The sequence below is a fragment of the Aythya marila genome, assembly GCF_965140915.1.
Source record: "Aythya marila genome assembly, chromosome: 26".
Taxonomy (NCBI): domain Eukaryota; kingdom Metazoa; phylum Chordata; class Aves; order Anseriformes; family Anatidae; genus Aythya; species Aythya marila.
Window position 1 is genome coordinate 87887 of NC_139067.1, and position 21232 is coordinate 109118.

The 21232-nt window shown below is 39.5% G+C and overlaps 1 protein-coding gene across 2 annotated transcripts in view; it reads left to right on the forward strand.

Annotated features, from left to right (window-relative positions):
• KAT6A (lysine acetyltransferase 6A) overlaps positions 1–20036 on the forward strand; it is a 41838-nt gene extending 21802 nt beyond the window's left edge. For both annotated transcript variants that reach the window (XM_082779545.1, XM_082779546.1), the window contains exons 10-18: positions 1825–1940; positions 3120–3261; positions 3843–4004; positions 4351–4444; positions 5918–6149; positions 7236–7446; positions 8458–9147; positions 9974–10292; positions 14895–20036. In XM_082779545.1, coding sequence (XP_082635671.1) covers positions 1825–1940; positions 3120–3261; positions 3843–4004; positions 4351–4444; positions 5918–6149; positions 7236–7446; positions 8458–9147; positions 9974–10292; positions 14895–17482 — 4554 coding nt within the window. In that variant the 3' untranslated portion in view covers positions 17483–20036. The remainder of the gene's footprint in view (positions 1–1824; positions 1941–3119; positions 3262–3842; positions 4005–4350; positions 4445–5917; positions 6150–7235; positions 7447–8457; positions 9148–9973; positions 10293–14894) is intronic.
• Positions 20037–21232: the final 1196 nt, after the last annotated feature.

The window sequence follows — 21232 nt, forward strand, 5'->3', positions numbered from 1 at the left end:
CTCTGTTTTTCTGGTTGAGAGTAGAGGGAAACTGATCTCAAGAGAGCTGAAGAATAATATAAAAGTGGATGTAAGGGTGTTAAGGGGCTAAGGTGAGCATCTAAAAAGCCTTGAGGGCTGTGGCTTTAATTATGTTAGAACATAGCTGTTAAGTAGCTGGTAAAATGTATGGAGTGTTAATAAAATATGGAGGCTGTTTGCATGGGTCATATAGGGCCTCTGGGTGATTTAAACATTTTTTTCTAGATAATATTGCTACTTATGAAAAGGGATGAGGCGTTATTTTGTGTGTATATTCACGTATCTGTGTAACGTGTATATATCCATGTGTATTACATACTGTGTATGTGTGTACTTTTCAGTACCTTGAATGGTTTTATGATTCACTCCTTTTCAAGCCAGAGAGGTCAACTGAATTTATGAGGTGACTTCCCTGAGCAGTGCTTCTCTAAGTATAACTGTCCTTTTAACTTTCTGCAGATATTTGACTTCTGTTTGTTTACATACAATTCTGTCAAAGGTTGATTCAATTCCAATTACTAAATATAGCCTCTGTACCTAAAGAGTTACAGAACAATGATTTTTGGTAAGACTGAACTCTGCCATCTGTAGGATAAAGCAGACTAAGATGGAGAGCAGTTAACTTTTTTCTGAGGTGCAAATACAGCAGTAGTGTATAACACTACTTATTTCAAACTTATTTCAAACTTTGTTACAGGTTTGATTTAAGAAAAAAAAAAAAAAAAAGAAAAAACAAAAGGAAAAAAATGCAATGCTCAGCATATGCATTACTGAGCAAATTGCATACCTGACTATGGCTTGCCACCATAGTTTAGAAAAACACTGAAGAGCTGAAATGGTCTATGGACATATATCCACAACAGAGAAAATACTCATCTCCAAACACCTGCTTAGAAAAAAAGAACCTATTTTGAAGAGGTTTTTTTTGCCCTATGTGGGGAAAATACTTGTTGTAGTTAAAATACCTTACATTTAAGGTGGCTAGTTGGTTGGTTTTGGTGAGGAAGGTGTTACCCAGAGTTGTGATGCAATGATACAGGAAGTGTGCACTTGTATCTGAGCTAACTGCCTCACCCAGGAGAATGGAAACGTGTGGTGATGTGTCAAAGGCTTTCAAGTGAGCCAAGGAAAAGATACGGCTTAGTGAATGTTCAGGGAGAAAGCTGCTAGCACAGAGGCTGAAGCGGTAGTCTGCTATTGAATGCCTTCTTGTAGTGACTGTGATGTGTAAGCAGCGATACAGGAGCTAGATGTGTGCTGTGTGCCTACCTTTGCACTGGGCATTCATTTGGAGGAGGGTTTTCTTGAGATAGCTCTTTTTCTGTTAGCTTGAGATAGCTATGCACTGAATTTTGTTTTGGTAGGTACTGTGTTCACAGTACATATAATCTTAGTGCTGGGAAGACACTGTGTTCTATTAGTAGACACTTGTATATTCTAGATCCTAGCATCAGGAGCAATCCGTGTTTCTGTACTTGGCTATTGAAATAACAAGGAAAGAAATAACAGATGGACTGAAAGAAAATTATATTAATTATATTAAATTTTGCTGTCTACTAATTTGCATGTAAAGAGTATGACATGCAACAGTGTGAAAGGTAGTGAAATATTTGATATGACAATACTCACTACTTCAATTTTGTGAATCATGTTTGCTTGATATGTGATTGCTGGTTTCTTCATCTTCTTACTTTGAGTTCAGATTGAGTAGGATGGACTGGGTAGATGGAAACACTTCAATTTATTTCAGCTTGCAAGTCTTTCAGTTGGAAATTCACATAAATGTCTTTTTTTCTTGCATAGAAAGTAGGGGTGACTGGACCTCCTGATCCGCAAGTCCGATGCCCCTCTGTCATCGAATTTGGCAAGTATGAAATCCAGACCTGGTACTCCTCCCCATATCCCCAGGAATACTCAAGGTACGAGCGAACATCCTTTTTTGTTCTGCTTCAGTGTTTATGGGAAAGCTGTAGTCCAGCAGGTGTGGAAATCTTAAGAAGATTGTATGTGAATGTAGGACAGACGCCAAGTACATGTAATCCAGATACTTTTCATGGGAGTCTGTAGACATCTGAAGTTTTTTTTTTAGGCTGAATGAGAAAGGCGATAAACTCTGTAATATGCTGTATATGCTGTGAACATTAGAATGGCCACGGAAACATAAGATTACATAGATTCCCAAAGAACTGACAATGTTATGTTGAAGAGAGAGCAGCCTCAGCTAAATGATCTGATATTGGGCTGTAAGTAATTAGAGTATCCTGACTGACAGCAGTAGTTCTTGACACGTGGCAACATCTTTATATAAAATTCTTGATATAAAATAACACCATATTCCCTCAGCAGATTTGTTAACTGTATTTTAAATGACCTTATTAGAAAGGGCTGTTTGCTATATAGGACCTGAAAGAGAAAAATAAGAAGAAATTTAATAAGAATGACTTTTGATGTATTTTAATGTTGTACGGAGTTCAACACATTAAATCATGAATGTTTATTGTTTTACATCTTAGCATTTGAAATGTTCTCCTGTGATACTCATTTAGTTGTTCTTATGTTCTGTTTCTTAAGAACTTTTCACACTGTCTAGACTGTAAACTCTTCAGACATAAAGTTGATTCAGAATGAGGAATAACTTCCGAAGGCCATAGCTAGAGAGAGAAAATGAAATAAAACTTACACCATTTCTACCACAGAGCATATGGTCTGTTATCAAGAATTATTCTAGTTCTGCTAAGTGTATTAAATGTAATTGCAAAATAGCTTCCCTGCCCAAGTCAGTGTATGCAAATGGAATTAAATCAGAGCAGGACAAGATACTCATTTAAATCGTCTGTGTCAATGTGGTACATGAAATGGCTTTGTGATGGCATTGACAGATTTCTCATGGGGATTTCTTTTTTTTAAATACGTATTCATTACAGAATAAGTAAATGCTGTAACTTTAAGCATGCTAAGGTTTTTTGTCCTCATTAGCACATACATAGGTTCACTATATACTGGTTTTGTTTTCATCAAGTTCTTTATCTGCAGGAGTGAGGAATTTCATGTAAAAGTCTGTATCTTCAATCTTGGGTTTTCTTCACCTTTGCTTACAGGCTACCTAAGTTATACCTTTGTGAATTCTGTCTAAAGTATATGAAAAGCAGAACTATTCTCCAACAGCATATGAAAAAGTGTGGCTGGTTTCATCCTCCAGCCAATGAAATTTACAGAAAAAACAATATTTCAGTCTTTGAGGTAAGTTAAGATATGAAGCCACTCACTGTTATCTCTAAGATGGGGTCTTCAGCATCCAGTAGTGTGAGTGTTCTGTACTCCTAAAGTCTTCATTCTTCAAGCATTCGCTTAAAGAATGAAGCAGTGGGTGAAGCAGTACAAGCAAGCAGTGGGTGCTGGTATCATATATAGATTATTCATACAATAAATGTGTGGGAAGGCTTGCTGTGTTTAAAAAAAAAAAAAAAACTTATTCATTTTAGGAAAATGAATTTTAACTTCTTTTAAGGTAATTTAAGAAGCAATTGGACTGTGCACTTAGTCACACGGTCTAAAATTTTGGGTAGACCTGTGCGGTGCCAGGAGTTGGACTTAATGATCTTTATGGGTACCTTCCAACTCGGGATATTCCATGATTCTAATAAATGTAACGGACTCAGCCACGGCCTTTTTGCTGTGAAATTTTAAATCATTTTAGACTCTGCCTGTGGCACTGAAGCCTTCCTATTGTTACATATGTCAAATATTCAGGGATGCCCAGATGAAGCATTTTCTTGTATGACAGAATATAGAGTGTAACAACTTCTCCTTGTTTTTGTAAGGTTGATGGCAATGTCAGCACTATCTACTGCCAGAATTTGTGCTTATTAGCCAAACTCTTCCTGGACCATAAGACTCTTTATTATGATGTGGAGCCATTTCTTTTCTACGTGCTGACACAGAACGATGTGAAGGGCTGTCACCTTGTTGGTTACTTTTCCAAGGCAAGTATTTGAATGCTTCAGACTTGGAATTGCTCTGGTGAGAAATGTTGCTTCAGAGTCTTTAACTGTAATTTAGGCCTTTGCATTTTATGAAATATAGTATGCAAACTGAAATGATGGTAATAGAGTTTTAATATTTTTCTCTCCTCTAAAGTCTTTCTGTTGTTCAAGTATGTTTTTCCTAAAAATAATAATAAATAAATAAATAAAAACCTTTTGTGGCTTTCTATCTCAGTTTTTGATAACTAATTAGAAGTTGTTCTGTACAACTCCATATTTCTGACTGGTCAGAAGTTTTCTACTTTTAAAACTTGCTGCTTTTATTTATTTTTTTTTTTCCCAACAGGAAAAACACTGCCAACAGAAATACAATGTTTCCTGTATAATGATTCTTCCACAATACCAGCGTAAGGGCTACGGCAGGTTCCTAATTGACTTCAGTAAGAAACTTCTTCACTTTTTTTTCTCCTTTTCATATTTTAATTAAAGACTTAGTCATTAAAGAGGATATCTTTTAAAAATAAAAAATAAAAATAAAAAAACAAGATCTCAGAAAAAGAATACTGATATTCACAGTAATCTGAACTTAAGTAGTTAATCTTTTTGTTGGAAAGCTTAAATTCTGAAAACAAGTAGATGAATTTTCCTCTAATTCAGGTGTAAGCAACTATAGGCATTTGCAAGTATAGGGTTTTTGCAGAAGCTTATCTTGTGCATGTAGTTATAAAGAAAGACAATTAAAACCACATGGTGTGTTCAAACTTTCAGCAGCTTCATTAAGTGAATGTGTCTTAAGCAAAAGGTAGTAGTCATTGTTAGGTTTTAATTTAGCCTTGAGAGCAACAAAAAAAAGATGTTTTTTGGCTGTGAATACTCTTAACAGTTCTCAGTTTCATGTGGATTTTAGTAAGTTCACTAAGAAACTTGCCACTGTAACTATACCTCACTTACTATTCTGATATATAGATAGCCTTCCCTGTGGACATGCTAATTTTGGTGTTAATGTCCTAAGGAGAAACTCTACTGCCGTAATTATACTAGAATAGTTCTAGAATAGTAAATATCCTGTGCACATAAGATGTTGTTCTCCTGAAAATATTGATCAATTAATGGAACTCAGTGATATATCTTCAGAAAGTAACAGATTTGGGCTATAGTAGAGCAGCAGTGAGAAGAAGCCTTTGTCAGCTGATTTTTTTTTTCTTCTGTTATATTGGGGAGATGTAACCTCTCTGTTTTTATTGAATCTGTGCAGCATATCACAGTCTTTAATTGAGGTTCTTCTATGGGTAGAAGAACTCTAGTATGGCCCTGAAATTTCTTAATAGAGAATTTTTAAGTAAATTATTTGTTTTATTAGTTTTAAAAGGTTAAAATATGTTTTCCTTTTATCTTCTTTAAAATGACAATTATCATCTTAATTTTGTTTAAAATTAATGAATTTTGTACAAAGTAGCTGATCTGAGGCAGCTGTTACTAGTTATGCTAATGGCAATTGCTGAAGTTATTTGCTTTCAAATCATGTATTTCTTCAAAGCCCAAAGTGACACTGATAGATACATTAATGACTTAACTGGCAGAGTTGTAGTTTCAAAGATTCAGCAGACCTCATGCTATCTGTACTACAGTCCTAGGTTAGTTTCTAGGTAGTCAACTGCTGCCATCTTGTGGTATTGTCCATAGCCAATATTGAAAAACAATGTAGTTTAGAAACCTCATACTTTATCGTTGAATAACAGAAATTCGAACCCCCCAGAACAGGGCTGATCACTCGGTGCGTCCTTCAAAAGTGTAATATATGTTATCTCATAAGAAGCATTCAGCTACTTTCTTGCTCTTGTAGAACTTGGAGTAACAGGATGCAGAAGCTATATATGCCAATTTTTTGAACATTTTTTCATGTGATTCTTTAGGCTATCTGCTTTCAAAGCGTGAAGGTCAAGCAGGATCACCAGAGAAGCCCCTGTCAGACCTGGGACGACTCTCATATATGGCTTATTGGAAAAGTGTAATATTGGAGTGCCTTTATCACCAACATGACAAGCAATTAAGCATCAAGAAATTGAGTAAGCTGACTGGAATCTGCCCTCAAGATATCACTTCCACTCTGCATCACCTGAGAATGCTTGACTTCCGTAGTGATCAGTGAGTACTGTAGTCCTGTTTTATTTCCAGACAAACTCGGGTGTATTTGAATGAACTTCAAGGATGTTTGGAGACAAGTCACATCCAATAATCTTGATTTTATTTAAAAGTAATGTGACCAAATATTGACTGTTGAGATCTGTGATGTTCTCATGCAGTAAAAGAATTGTTCTGTGCTGAAGCTGCATGAGGTTACCAGCCATGTAGCAGTGCAGCTGTGAAATGTCCAAGTAATTTGCAGCTGTGAGAAAAAGCAAGCTGGTCTCTTGTTCTCCTGGGGTTCCTCTGCATAATCAGTCTAACAACCTCACAGGACAGAGCAGGAGGATCTCTAGAGAGAAGGGAACATGTTCCTTTTTCCTGACACTGAGCAGACAGTTGTTTTCCCCTTTTCTCTGCGTGTCCAAGATACAATTAACTTGCTCAGACAATGGGATAGATCAATGGGAGAAATGAGGTGTATGGATATAGAATAGAGGTTTGTCCAGCTGAGTGTACCAGTCAAGTGAAATACAGGGAATTGTTCTTAATTCAGACAGTTGCTGTTTTGGGAGTGGGGTTGTATTCTTAGTTTGTGTTAAGCTTACTTTAGAGCGCTTTTATATCCTCATTTCACAGTGTGCTTTCTAATTTGATTAAAAAAATAATAGTAATCGTTGATATTACTCCCAAACAGCTGAATAAAATCCAGTCTGGCAGTGGGAACATAACTCTTTAAAGCAGCCTTCTTGTTATCACTGAGCATCTTTTGCCTTATATTGCCTTTTTACCAAATGGCTTAACCCCTGACTGTTTAACAGATAATAAAAGTGTAAGTGTAATATCTATGTAAGGATAATGGCTTCACCTTTAACAAGAAATGGAAAGAATTCTAACATTTTCTCAGTTCTAAGATGCTTTCTCTAGTCTGAAGCCATTGCATATTTGCAGATTGTAGATTTTTAATAAATTTCCTGAATTCTCTGAAGTTACTGCAATTGAGATTATGATGATTGAGAGTACACAGATTTTTCTTTATTTTGTATGTCACATGATGACATGTATAGTAAGTAGCCTGTTGTTGATCAGAGTATTATTACTGTTCAGATTTGTGATCGTTCGTCGGGAGAAACTTATCCAAGAACATATGGCAAAGCTTAGAACTAATGTGAGACCTATAGATGTGGATGCGGAATGTCTGCGTTGGACACCTGTTATAGTTTCCAACTCAGTTGTCTCTGAGGATGAAGAAGAAGAGACAGAGGATGGGGAAAATGAAGAGCAACAACATCAGAAAGAAAAAGATTCAGAGGCCAGCGTAAGAGTGAATTGGTTACTTCTATGTGGCGTATAGTTTATATTCGGTGCTTTTGCAGGCAGTACTAACAAAATTTCAAACGGCAAGCTTGGTCGTTTTGCATAATAATAATAATTTTAAAAAAACATTGCGGTCGTAATTGGATGATGTATTTTTGTAGTTTCAGATTAGATACTAGAAAATAGTATCACTGAGGCATAGCCTGTAAAAGGTTAAAGTCTTTTTCAAATTATTAAGAGCACTCTTAATGCATTTTTCAGTGTGTGGAAGTCATGGTGGTCTCAAAAAAAAATAAAATAGCAAAACAAACCCCTTCCTACTCTCAAGCAACCTGGACTCTCATCAAATTACTGAAAAGGCATTAAATTTGAAGGCACCTAGCACTTCTACAAGTGAGAAATTGCATAAATAAAAATGACAAAAAATCTTCAACATTTTTTACCAAAATATTTTCCATTGTTGCTTTGCAAAATCACCAATAACTTTATCGTAAATCACTGCTCACAGAGCAGTGAAACTTTCTGAAATCTAGGCTGCTAACCTGGAAGGGTTGTGCTCTCACATCAGGTGATGAATGCTGACTAGAGTACCATTTCAGAGAGAAATTATAGAACATTACTACATTTGCATGAAACTCATTGTGCATTTTTACAGGAAAAAACACTTCTTGTAATTTTCAAGATAATTGTGAGATAAATACTACGTTTGAATGTAGCAAGGTTATGCTTGCATTCCAGCAGGCCACTGGATGGCTGCTGCCTACTGAAGTCAATTGTCAGGAAGCTAATCTGGGGTATGTTGTCATCTGGTAGGGAAAGGAATTGCAGTGGACAATATTACAACATCATAAAAGTCGATTCATTTATTCATTTGCTATTCTCAGATTCTGAAAAGTCACTCTTGTTAAAGTTTTCTGAATTCTTGCTCAAAAGCTTTTGCTGAATCAGTTTCAGGATAGATGTACATGATTAAATAGGAAGTATGAAATCTATTTATTTTTATTTATGTTAGATGGTAAAATCTGTGTCATGGGAGAAGAAAGAGCAAGAGCCTTATTCACCTACAAAGAATGAAAAAAAGCCAGACATTGTTGCTCCGGTCAGTTCTACACGGCCAAACAAGCATGTTTTTCCCCTGGACAGTCTTCCTGCAAACAGTCAGTCATCACGAAGAGGTCGATGGAATCGCAAGGGCAAAAAACTTCGAGAGACCTTTTGTGAGAAGGAACCAATATTGCCCACTGAGGACAAGACAGACATTCCTGGTGAGCGATGCAGTGAATGTGAAGAGAAATCAGCAGCCTCACAAGGCCGGTGCAGTGAATGTGAGGAGAAGTCAACAGCTTTGCAGGGAAGATGTGGCGAATGTGAGGAGAAGTCTCCAGCCCCAAGAGGTCGGTATGCTGATGATGAAGAAAAATCTGCAGTTTCCCAGGTGCAGTATGGCAAAAGTGAAAAATCTGCAATTCCTCGTCGGCGGTACAGCGAAGGTATGGAAAGATGGAGAGGACAGTTAAAAAACATGGAGTCACTGAAGTGTAGGTTCCCAGAGGACTGTGAAAGATTACCCCGCCGCTACCGCGATAGTGATAGGGCGCTTCCGAGATGTTTTAGTGAGAGTAGCGAAGATGATGATGATGACCCTGTGAGTCCCCGATCAAGCTCTCCACCTGTTCTCACCAAGCCAACTTTAAAACGAAAGGTGTGTGCTTTATTTCTTGTTGTGTCTGTTATGCAGTATATTTTGTCAATATGTTGGTACTGTTTTAAGGGTCAGTGCAATTAGATGTACAAGTAACACCTGTTCAGTGTGCCAGGTTTCTGGAGAGTACTTTATGCTATCTTACTGCTAGTGGTGTGTTGTTTGTTGTTTTTGCTCTTGTTTTTTGCATCAGAGGTAGGTTTTTTTCCTGATTTCTCACTTGTGGGTTTGATGTTTTCCAACTTGCCTGTTAAAGTTTTACTCAATTACACTGAGTAAAAACAGATACAATCCTACTTTTAAAAGAAGCTTTAAAAACACAAATGCTATCTAAACAGCTAAAATCACAGCATAAAGTCTTTGGAATCATTTACCTTGGAGATGTCTGTCAACGTGACCAAGAAAATCCTGTCTTCATGGCATGCTACACTAAAAAAGTTATTTTCTATATCACCTTTGTAGATTATTCTAAACTATTCACATCTATGCTTTAGTGACTCTGAACTCTCATCTGTTAAAGTTATCTTCAGCCATTTAAATGGCTTATAGCATTTAAAGATGGCCATCACAGATGCACAGATGGGCACAGATGCCCATCTAGCAATATGCATGAAAGTCTATGGTCTTGCATTGTATTTGATATCTGTCTAAAAGAAGGCAGATGCTGGCCTGTATTTCCAAGTGAAGTTCAAAATTTGAATTCAAAAAAGAATCCGTGGTCCTTCTTAGACCGTTGAACTCTGCTGTTCATGTTCTCTGTTTTTTTTAGCATCCTATTTCTAGTATACATGATAAAAATATCTTTTCTTCTACCTTCCATTTTCAGAAGCCAATTCTTCATCGGAAAAGAAGGGTACGCAAGCGTAAGCACCACAACAGCAGTGTTGTCACTGAAACAATCTCAGAGACCACAGAAGTGCTGGATGAACCATTTGAGGATTCAGACTCTGAACGACCAATGCCCCGATTAGAGCCTACATTTGAGATTGAGGAGGAGGAAGAGGAAGAAGAGGAGGAGGAAGATGAGGAGAATGAACTTTTGCCCAGTGGATACTTTCGGCACTTAGCCCCACAAGACACCCTCAGGAACAGACCCTCTTCTAAGAGAAAGTCCAAAGATGAGGAGGAATCCGATGACACTAATGGTATGTTTGGTGGTAAACTTTTGAAAGTTTGTTTAAGCATAAGTTACTAGTCATACCAGCCTGAAACATTCCCAAATGTTATGAAAATATGGTGACTTAACTTTAAGCACTGACCCGATCACAGGGCATTTTCAGTTCATCGTTTCTAGTGGATCTGGTGTAAGCGGTTGTAGAAAAACCTGTGCAGCAGAGCTGCTTACAGCAATAAAATAAAAATTAATTAGAGAGTCCTCAGTTTTCCATAACAGAGAAATACTTATTTATTTTGAGATCCTGTTTTTTATCATATTACATGTCCTGCCTCACAGCTTTTAATATCAAGAGTGATACTTGAATAAAGAATGATATTTGGAAAGTCACTTTTATGACTTACACACACTATGTACCACAGTGATAAATTTCTTGCTCACCTAGTTTGTAAATGCTTCACTTTCTTACCATCCTGTTTTCAATTTAGTGCTTCCTGTTTCCTGGTGTCACTTCTGATGCTTTGTTTCTGAACTTCCGCAAATTTGTTAGTACCTCAGAGGTAATAATGTAATAAGCACCCGGATTTAGGGTTTTGCTGCTCCTGAAATACTGTATCTGTTGTTTTTTTTGCCTTTGATACAGCTGTCTTTGCATATGCGTAGTAAAACTGAAGTGATCTTAACTGAAAATACATCGTATTTTCTCTATCTAAACATATTATTACATGGGCATAATAATCAAGCAGTACAAAAAGCTTACTACTGGACATTTTGGATAAAGCATTACACTAGGTGGAGTTGTGGTGGCACAGCCTTCTGACATTTCAAAAAGGAAGTATAAAAGTCATTTATACTTGGTTCAGATTTAGAGTATTTTAATCATAACTATGAGTTAGAAATGTTTATGGGAAGCTTAGATTCACTGCAGTTTTTCCTTCACTACAGAAACCTGATTGTACATTCTTACTAGCTAAAGGTGTTTTGGGTTAGATACTAACTTAATGTCTAGCTGAGTCAGTGCGTGGAAGGTGTTTTATGATTTCTCTCTAAGGTGACATTTCAATCTATTAAATTTGGTGTCTGATTAGAGTTTGAATTGGCTCTGATTGCTGTCAGGGCTACGGTGAGAATGGGTAGTGTGGTGTAGTGACTTGAGGCTGATATTTAATATGGGTTTGGCATTCTGGAAGACAGGTATTCTGTGGTATAGGAAACAAAAAAGCTTCTCTCTGTATATTCTAACAGTGTTGTACAACTTAGGAGAAGAGGGAGCTCTTTGACAGGTTGGGCTGTATTATTTTGCTTTTCCTGCTTCTACAAGAGTTTTACTGTGAATGTGAATACTGTAAGGATCTTCTGTTCAAGCTCACGTGCACACTGACTTTTAACTAAGCGCAACAGAAAGCGTGTATGGATGTATGTATCCCAGTATCCTCAAAAACTGTGCAGAAAAGTTGAGTGGTTATTAAACCCATATTCTTTTGTAAAGACAGTGTCAACTGCATGTGGTAAAAATCACAGAATCACAGTCCCTTCAGGTTGGAAGGGACCTCTGGAGGTCATCTGGTCCAGCTCCCTTGCTCAGGACACAGTTGCCATGGATTGTGTCCAGATGACTTTTGAGTATCTCCCATGAGGCAGACTCCTCAGCCTCTGGGCAACTTGAAGTGTTCTCTGATGTTTAGAGGTAACTTTCTGTGTTTCAGTTTGTGCCTGTTGCCTCTTGTCCTGTCACTGGGCACCGCTGGAAAGTGTGCCACCATCTTCTTTATGTCCATCTTCAGGTATTTGCATGGATTGTTAAGATCCTTCTGAGCCTTCTCTAGTCCTAGCTCTCTCAGCCTTTCCTTATAGGAGAGATGCTCTAGTCTCTTAGCAATCTTAGTGGCCTCTTGCTGGACTCTTTCTGGTGCCTCCATATCTTTCTTGTATGGAGGAGACCAGAACCAGACACGTTTAATATTATATTACTCTAAGGGGAGCCTACCATCATAAAGAATAAATACATAAAAATCTTAAGATATTAAATCCATGACAGTACAGGTGAAAGCACAGTATCTTTAGGTAAGAGATGGTAAAAACTAATCTTAAGTAGTAGATAGAAAACGTAAGGGAAGGGGAAGAGAAATAGTTTTTTGGTTTTGTTGTTTGTTTTTTAAGCAGGTTAATTTAATTTTTTTAAGACCCTAAATATTAATGCTTTAACAAATACCATGAAAGTAGCATTTTCTTCCTGCCTAAATATATGCTGTCTGTGGTTGATCCTTTCTTTCCTCTATTCACACTCCACATCTATTTTATGGATGACTTAAAGGAGTTGTTGAATTTTGAAATCAGTATTTATTTTAAGTTAATTTTTAATACTCAGAATTTTTCCAGGATGTTTCTGGTCAGGGGCATTCAGAATAAATGCCTGACAGAATTAGTTGCATGGAGTTTTTGGTGGATTTCTAACTTCAAATAAATAACATTTCAATAGAAAATGAATAAACCCTTTAAGGCTTTTTTTTTTTTTTTAAGTGACTTACTGTGTGTGAAGTTGTTTGTAAGAGGGTTGAGTAGCTTCTGAAGACACAGAACACTGTTCAAAATTATTTCACGAAGTTGAGGTAAGGGCAAGAGTAATTCAGTTGACCTATGATCAATTCTTAAGCACTTGTGGGCTACTAAGAATACATTATTTAGTTTTGCTTTTGTTGAATTCTTTGCATAACTAGATATACAGCAGCTCTTCTTGGGGAACGTTTAGCATGGAACGTATAGTATGGAATTGACTTGGACTTGATGATCCTTGTTGGGACCCTTCCAACTCAGGGTATTCTGTAAATCAGCTTTTAAGATGGATGAAAGGGCAGAAATGTAAATAAGTCTACTGTGAATTTGGGAGGAAAATTATCTTGCATCCATATAGTGGGATGACAAGGATAATTACAGGCCTGTCAGCATGACTTTCATCCTGATTTAAATAGTAGGATGCATGGCTTATGACTCAGTAGAAAGTCCAGGAATGGTTATTTGCTCAATACAAACGAACAGTGGAATGTGAAAAATGTATTTTGTTAGAGAACATGATATATTTCACAAGCCTACAGCTCAGCTAATAAGGGTAATTGATGTTACCCACTAGTGTTTTGTGAGGTATGTGACAAAACCATTTGCTTAAGCTGAAATGTTACAAAATCAAGCTAGTACATATCAAATAAACTGCAAGCAGGGAATAATTAAGCTGCTTTTTTATCAGTAGGGTGCAAGGGAGATTGTTGTGAATCTTGTTTGTCTTTACTGCTATTTTGGGGCAAATATTTAAAAAAAAAAAAAAAAAAAAAAGCAGGTGACAGGAAAAGAGGGGATTTGGTAAATGAACTGAAGTGCATTTCACTGGGATAGTCTCACAGGTATTTGAAGGTCTTGTCAGTAACAAGATGAGCATGGTTTTCTAAATCAGTCAAAGAGATTCCTATAATCGTTAAATATATGAACAAGGGAAACCTCAAGTGGAGCAGAGACACCCTGTCAACTCTTTATTTAGCTTTAGTGAAACTACTACAACTGTCTTTACTAAGTTATTTGCACTTGATAAGAGTATTGATGAACTGAAAAACTTTGAAGAATAGTCATGGGCTGATTAAGGCACTGAAACAAATTTTCTCTAATGACAGATTAAAATAATTCTGTCACCTTAGATTATAAGCAGAGGCAAAATATTATTACTTATATTTACTTATGTAAGGACTATTGTGTGGTAAGAGGAATTATCTGCCCAGCAGATAAAAGAAAAACTGACACAAAAGCAGATTAAGAAAATCCGGTGTCTGAAGACAGAAATTCAGATGATAAAGCATGAGTATCAACTAGTGTCAATGCAATTGTTTATCAACAGTTGTGTGAAATGTCACTGGCTATCCTAATTGACAAGTTGAAGACAGAATTGCTTCAGGGAAAGCCTTATAGTATTCAGTAAGTTCTCAGTAGATTATGTCAGCGTTTGTTTCTGGCAGTATAGGCCGTGAACCTATTTTCATATTTAGAAAGCCACTGAAATGCAGAAATTGCTTCATCAAATGAAAGTCAGATGAGAGTGAAATTCAGCTTCCTTAATTGTTTTCTCAGGATAAAAAAAAAAAAAAAAAAAAAAATCCAGGCAAATTCAGTCACCTGTATATTTCTGTTGACATCATGGACATTCAAAAACGTAAGCCATGACAAAGCAGAAATACTTTCTTCAGCAGAGGCACAAAATACAGATCTAAATGGAAATACAGTGTTATTGTAACATCCAGTGCTACACTGGAACATTTTAATTTGTAAGCATATTGTATAAATAAAATCTTTAAAGGGTGGTGAGTCTGTCCAGGATTTTATTATATAGACTAGTGCTTCATTGATTTATATATTGAAGGTTCAGAGCTTTGACCATGCAAAATCTTGAAATCATCAGTGTTCTTTGAAAATGTAATGTTCTGTGTGACTGCTGATGAGTAAACTTTGATCCTTCTTGCTCCCTTCACAATAAATCACTACGCTATTATTGATGTATGAAGTTGATAATCATAATGGAATACTTGGGAAAGCTTCTGTGAATGCTCGGGTAAAACAAAATGTTTGAACAGTGTCTTTCCATTTGTGTTTTCAGGTACCCCAACTTTGAAACCATTATCTATGCTGAGAAAATGTGAAGCAAAGGATTGTTCACTTGAACCAGATACTTCTACACCCATGAAAAAGAAGAAGGGATGGCCAAAAGGCAAGAGCCGAAAACCAATCCACTGGAAGAAGAGACCTGGTCGAAAACCGGGTTTTAAACTGAACCGGGAAAAAGTGCCATCGTCAGTTCAGGGTGAGGGAGCTGATGCAGTGGTAGGTAATTCAAAACCAGGGCGTAAGCCCAAAATTTCAGATGAAGAGGAAGGTGTTGAGCAGAAAGAAGAGCTACCTCTAACTGAGGAAAGGAAAGAGGAAGATGTGAATATGGAAGCAGAAGAGGTAGGAGAGGGAGAAGAGGAAGATACAGCCAGCAGTGAAGTAAGAGCAGTTTCTCCTGTGGACAGCAGCAGCAGTCCAGTGCCAGAAGTTAAAGAGCCTGAGATAGAAGAGGAGGTAGAGGAGAAGCCAAGGGTATTAGAAGAGCAAAGGCAATCAGAAGAAGAGCAGCAAGAACTAGATGAACCTGAGCATGACCATGAAGAAGAAGATGAAATTGCAGTTGTGACAAATCAAAATGAAGACCATGATGCTGATGATGAAGATGATGGTCATCTAGAGTCTATGAAGAAAAAAGAATTGGAGGAACAGCCTGCCAGAGAAGGCGTGAAGGAGGAGCCTGATGTGCAGGAATGTTTTTTAGAAACAGACATGCAAAACAGTAGAGAAGATGCAAAAGGAAAAGATGAAGCAGAGGCAGATTCTGAGGAAGAGCAGGCTTCCAATGAAACATCAGTGGGCTCAGAGCATGTCCCTGGGTCTGAGGATGATCACGAAGAAGAGCAAAGTAACAAAGAAGGATTAATTGAATTAAAGGAAGAGGAAGAGATTCCTCATAGCGAACTAGATCTTGAAACTGTTCAAGCAGTCCAGTCCTTGACACAGGAGGAGAGCAATGAGCATGATGTAGCTTACCAGGACTGTGAAGAAACTCTTGCAGCTTGTCAGACTCTGCAGAGTTATACCCAGACTGAGGAGGATCCTCAGATATCAATGGTTGAAGATTGCCAGGCCTCAGAACACAACAGTCCAATATCCTCTGTTCAGTCCCACCCCAGCCAGTCTGTACGTTCTGTCAGCAGCCCAAATGTGCCTGCTCTGGAGAGCAGCTACACCCAGATAAGCCCTGAACAAGGATCCCTGTCCGCACCCTCTATGCAGAACATGGAGACCAGCCCCATGATGGATGTGCCTTCAGTATCGGACCACTCTCAGCAGGTGGTGGATAGTGGCTTCAGTGACCTTGGCAGCATTGAGAGCACTACAGAAAATTATGAAAACCCAAGCAGCTATGACTCTACTATGGGAGGCAGCATTTGTGGAAATAACTCTTCCCAGAGCAGCTGTTCCTATGGGGGACTGTCCTCTTCTAGCAGCCTCACTCAGAATAGTTGTGTTGTCACTCAGCAAATGGCAAACATTGGCAGCAGTTGCAGCATGATGCAGCAAAGCACTGTCCAGCCTGCAGCTAACTGCAATATCAAGTCACCTCAGAGCTGTGTCGTAGAAAGGCCTCCAAGTAACCAGCAACCAGCACCGCAGCCACAACAGCAGCAGCCTCAGTCACAGCAGCCACAGCCCCCGCCTCCACCCCAGCAGCAACCTCCGCTGTCTCAGTGCAGCATGAACAACAGCTTCACCCCAGCACCTATGATCATGGAAATACCTGAATCAGGAAGCACTGGTAACATAAGCATCTATGAGAGGATTCCAGGGGATTTTGGGGCCGGGAGCTATTCACAACCATCAGCCACGTTCAGTTTAGCCAAGTTGCAGCAGCTGACGAACACCATTATGGACCCTCATGCCATGCCTTATAGCCATTCTCCTGCTGTGACTTCCTATGCAACCAGTGTTTCTCTGTCCAACACAGGACTGGCTCAGCTCGCTCCCTCTCACCCATTAGCAGGCACACCACAAGCACAAGCCACCATGACACCCCCACCGAACTTGGCGTCTACCACCATGAACCTCACGTCACCTCTGCTTCAGTGTAACATGTCTGCTACCAATATTGGCATTCCACACACGCAGAGGTTGCAGGGGCAGATGCCGGTCAAGGGGCACATTTCCATCCGCTCTAAATCAGCGCCGCTGCCTTCTGCGAGTGCACACCAGCAGCAGCTCTACGGCCGCAGCCCACCCGCAGTCGCCATGCAGGCCGGCCCTCGTACGTTGGCTGTTCAGCGGGGTATGAACATGGGGGTCAACCTCATGCCAACCACCCCGTATAATGTTAACTCCATGAATATGAACACCCTGAACGCCATGAACAGCTACAGGATGACACAGCCCATGATGAACAGCAGTTACCATAGTAACCCTGCCTACATGAACCAGACAGCACAGTATCCTATGCAGATGCAGATGGGAATGATGGGGAGCCAGGCCTATACCCAGCAGCCTATGCAGCCAAATCCTCATGGGAACATGATGTACACTGGCCCCTCCCATCACAGCTACATGAATGCTGCAGGGGTGCCCAAGCAGTCTCTCAATGGACCATACATGAGAAGATGAGCAAGATGAACTTGCATCCTAAAAACTTAAATATATATAAATAAAGGAACCTTTTATACTGACGAACCAGAGAAAATGGACCTTTTTCCAGTTAAAATATTGCTGTAGATTTAGAGGGATTTTCTTTGGTTTATTTTATTTTTAGGAAGCCTGGTGTTTTTTTGTTGTTGCTTTTTGTTTTTGTTCTGGGGGGTAGTGTTTTCTTCACAATCCTGAAACATTTTACAGCTAAAATCATTTACAGATATTTTTTAGAGGGAAAACATGCACAAAATCTTTTCATAATTTAAAAAGAGCCTTACTTTGCTGACCATGTGGACAGAATATGTGTAACAGTTAAATCATCTTTCTAAATTTTTTTCAAATGTATGTCCTTCTCCCTTTCTTGTGCCCCTTTGTATGCAGTTTTTAGTGCTGCAGTAATGTAAAATGTCTGACATCTCAAAGAGTAACAGTGTTTCCCTCCAAACCCCACTTGAAGTTTCCTACTTCTAGCAGGAGGCACTTACTGGGAGACGTGGAAAGGGACACAGGATAAATGAAGCTCTTCATTTCTGCAAGTCAGGAAAAAATGTTAATCTTTAACTTTCCCTGACTCCTTCCCCTTCAGTAAAATTTGGATTTACATGTAAACAAACTATTCACATCGGTGTTTTTGTAGATGAGTTCATTGAAATTGTATGTTTCATTCTGAAAATATAATGTAACTTCAAACAGATCCTGTTCACCACGCAGACATGCACGTGTGCGCCTGCACAAATGTTCTGTCACTGAACTACTGGGAGCATCTTGAGAGAGCTGTTAATAACCCTCGTGCAGTCATGAGGAGGATAGCATGGTTATTGGGCTGCTAGGACAAAATACGGTTGCAGGCTCTTCAGGTGAACTGCATGTCAGCCATAACTCGGATCCCAAACTCTGCTTTAGTATGTACTTCGAAATGCTGAGGGTCTTGGTTCTGAGCCTTTGAGTAGGCTGAGCTCAAAAGCAGCTGTTTCCAGTGGTCTGCCTCTTAACCTTTTTTCTTAGGTAATCTTGGAAGACAAAGTGTATGTTTTAGGTGGCTTGATGAGAACCCTATGGTGTCCTTGTCACTATTCCATTCCTGGTGTGGTGTAGGAAGTAGCTGAATGTGCCGCTCTTGGGGGGAGTTGGTGACATCAAACACTTCCTTGATTCTTCTGCTATGTTTGAGGCCGTTTCATCTGAATAGCCACACTTTTGATCTAGTGTGGGAAATGAGGGGAATTGCCTGTTCTGCAGGAGTGAAACAGCCCAAACACCACAGTAGGATGCAGGTGGCAGGATTTTGCTGTTTATTACTGCATAATCCCATTTGCATTCTTTTCTGGCTACACTGCTCTGTGATAGAGACAGCAGTTGCTGGCGTGTCACCCAATACAAAAAGGGATACCCTTTAAGGTAGTTTTGTTGTTTTTTAATTGTATATGAAGTAGAAATGCAGACACATTAAGACTAATTTCTTTTGTTTTAAAACCAAAAGAATCTAAAAGTTGGGTTTCTTCAGATGCACTAAAATGGACTTTTCCTCCAATAACTGCTAACCATAAAAGGCAGAATTCAAAGGACTTCCACTTCTTATTTCTGTTTAGTTTTGAGCATGTACAAGGCTGTGTAGGACCCCATTTCTCTGTATATACTATTCCAGTTCCAAATATCCCATGTAGAAAGCGCACTGTGCTGCCCTCTCCTTCCTAGATCGTAGCTGTGTCACTGCTTCCTGACTGTTGGGGGTAGTGGGGCAGGCACGGGTCTGCAGCAGGAGGAGAAGCTGTTGAAATGAGGGCCGTGAGTTTAGTTTGTTTGCTGTTATGTTTGGTTTGGTTTTGTATTTTTTTTTTTTGGTTTTATGTTTTATTTTTTTTTATTTTTTTTTAAATCAATTGGGCAGCTCCCTTTTCCACAAGCCTTTGTGACTGTAGAACTATTGTAGAAAAAATGTTCTTTTCTATATATAAAAAGAAATTATCCAACGCAGTAATATTGGTACCTACCATTTTTCACTTCTGTTTAAAAATAAAATAAAATATGTATTTTTAGCAAGATAACTTGGGTAATCTTCTAAAAGAAATTAAAAAAAATCTCACTGTTAGTGACTTTGATGCCTTTTAAAATAAGAGCTTTTTCATTTCATTCCATCTTTAAAATTTTTTATCTTTGTTGTAGAATATTAAAAACTATTTTAAGAAAGATAAAAATTCTCTTTAAAGAGATCTCTAGAGTGTGTGAATAGGAGCTCCAGATGCCTCTAAAAGCCGCATGTACAAATGAAGCTGAGTCTATTCCTGTCTGTTTATATTTGCTTTTCCTGTTTTGTAACCTCTTTGTACTTTGTTCATGGTGACTTGTAAGCTAAGGGGAAGGGGGTGCCTAGATGCCTTTGTAATTCTCCATGTCATACGCTCCTGGCTGGATGGTCTCCCTTCCTCTACTTGTATGTAATATCACTTTTTTTTCCCCTTTCTAGCAAGTACTTTCAAAAGAACTCTGTACATTTTAACATAAAAAATAAATTATGTTGAGCCATTTTGGATGTCTGTTGTGCATGTGGGTTCTTTCTTCCCCGTGAGCGCTCCGCTCTGGCACCAGCCCCCGGGGCTGATTTTCACCTTTGGGGCTGGAAGGGACGGGGTCTTTGGAGCCCAGGCGCGCGGCGGCCGAGCTCCCCGTGGTGGCGCTCAGCTTCCCCTGGGAAGAGCGATACAGGAAGGAGAACGTGGGAAAACCTCAGCGAGCTGCTCCAGCTCGAGCTCGCCCTCTGCGAGGAGCACCCGCAGCACCGGGCGAGCGCTGGAGGGAGGCGGAGCCGCGGTGGGCACGGCCGAGCGCGTTCCCGTCCGCTCGTGCGCGGGGGCGGCCGGGGGCGCGCGGCGGGGCGAGGCGAGGCGAGGCGCGCGCCGCGGTGTCCCGCGCGCTCGTGCAGGGAGGGGGCGCTGCCGGCCCGCCCCGCACCTCGGGGCTGAGCACGTGCGGGCCCGGGGGGGGCGTCGTGCGGCGCTGCCGGGAGCGGAGGGGAGAGGGGGGGAGCCGCGGGTGAGGCCGGCGGGGGCTGGCGGGGGCCGGCGGTCACCTGAGAGCTGCGGGGAGCGGGCCGGCACCTGCAGGTAAGCGCCCGCAGGCCCCCAGCAGGCGCACGTCCTGCAGCTGGCTGCGCCCGTGTTATTTTCCCGTAGTCAGCGTTGGAGTTAAGCCTGCAGTAACCATTCTGTGCCAGCAAGCTCTCAAGCTATTTGTATATTGCTCATAACTCCCTTTTTTTTTTTTTTTTTTTTTTTTTTTAAAGCTTTGTCACCATCCAATAGCAAAGTTGTAAGGTAGAGGGTGTCCGCCTCTTCCCACCCCCCCCCGCCCATTGTGCCCCATTTATTCTGTACTTGGGGGTTATAGTTTGGGTTCTTTTTGTATTTGCTTGTTATTTGATATCTAAACCCATATTTAACATGTTTGATTTGACCATTAAAATGTGTTTGGCTTGAATTGTTATTTACAAGCAACACTGCATCTGCTTTCATTTATTCCTGATTTTCAGAAACATCTCTCATTTTTCAGATACGGAATGGATTTTAGAAGTAAAATGCCAGCTGAGAATGGTCGCATGTCCTCCAGCAGTTCAAAATGGCTTTGACTTCTGGAATCAATGCCCTGAGTGGTTAGACTAGAACATAATTCTGTTGCTTTAGGTAACAGTAAAGTTCAAAACAGTGATGGTGAATCGCTGCTGTGAAATGA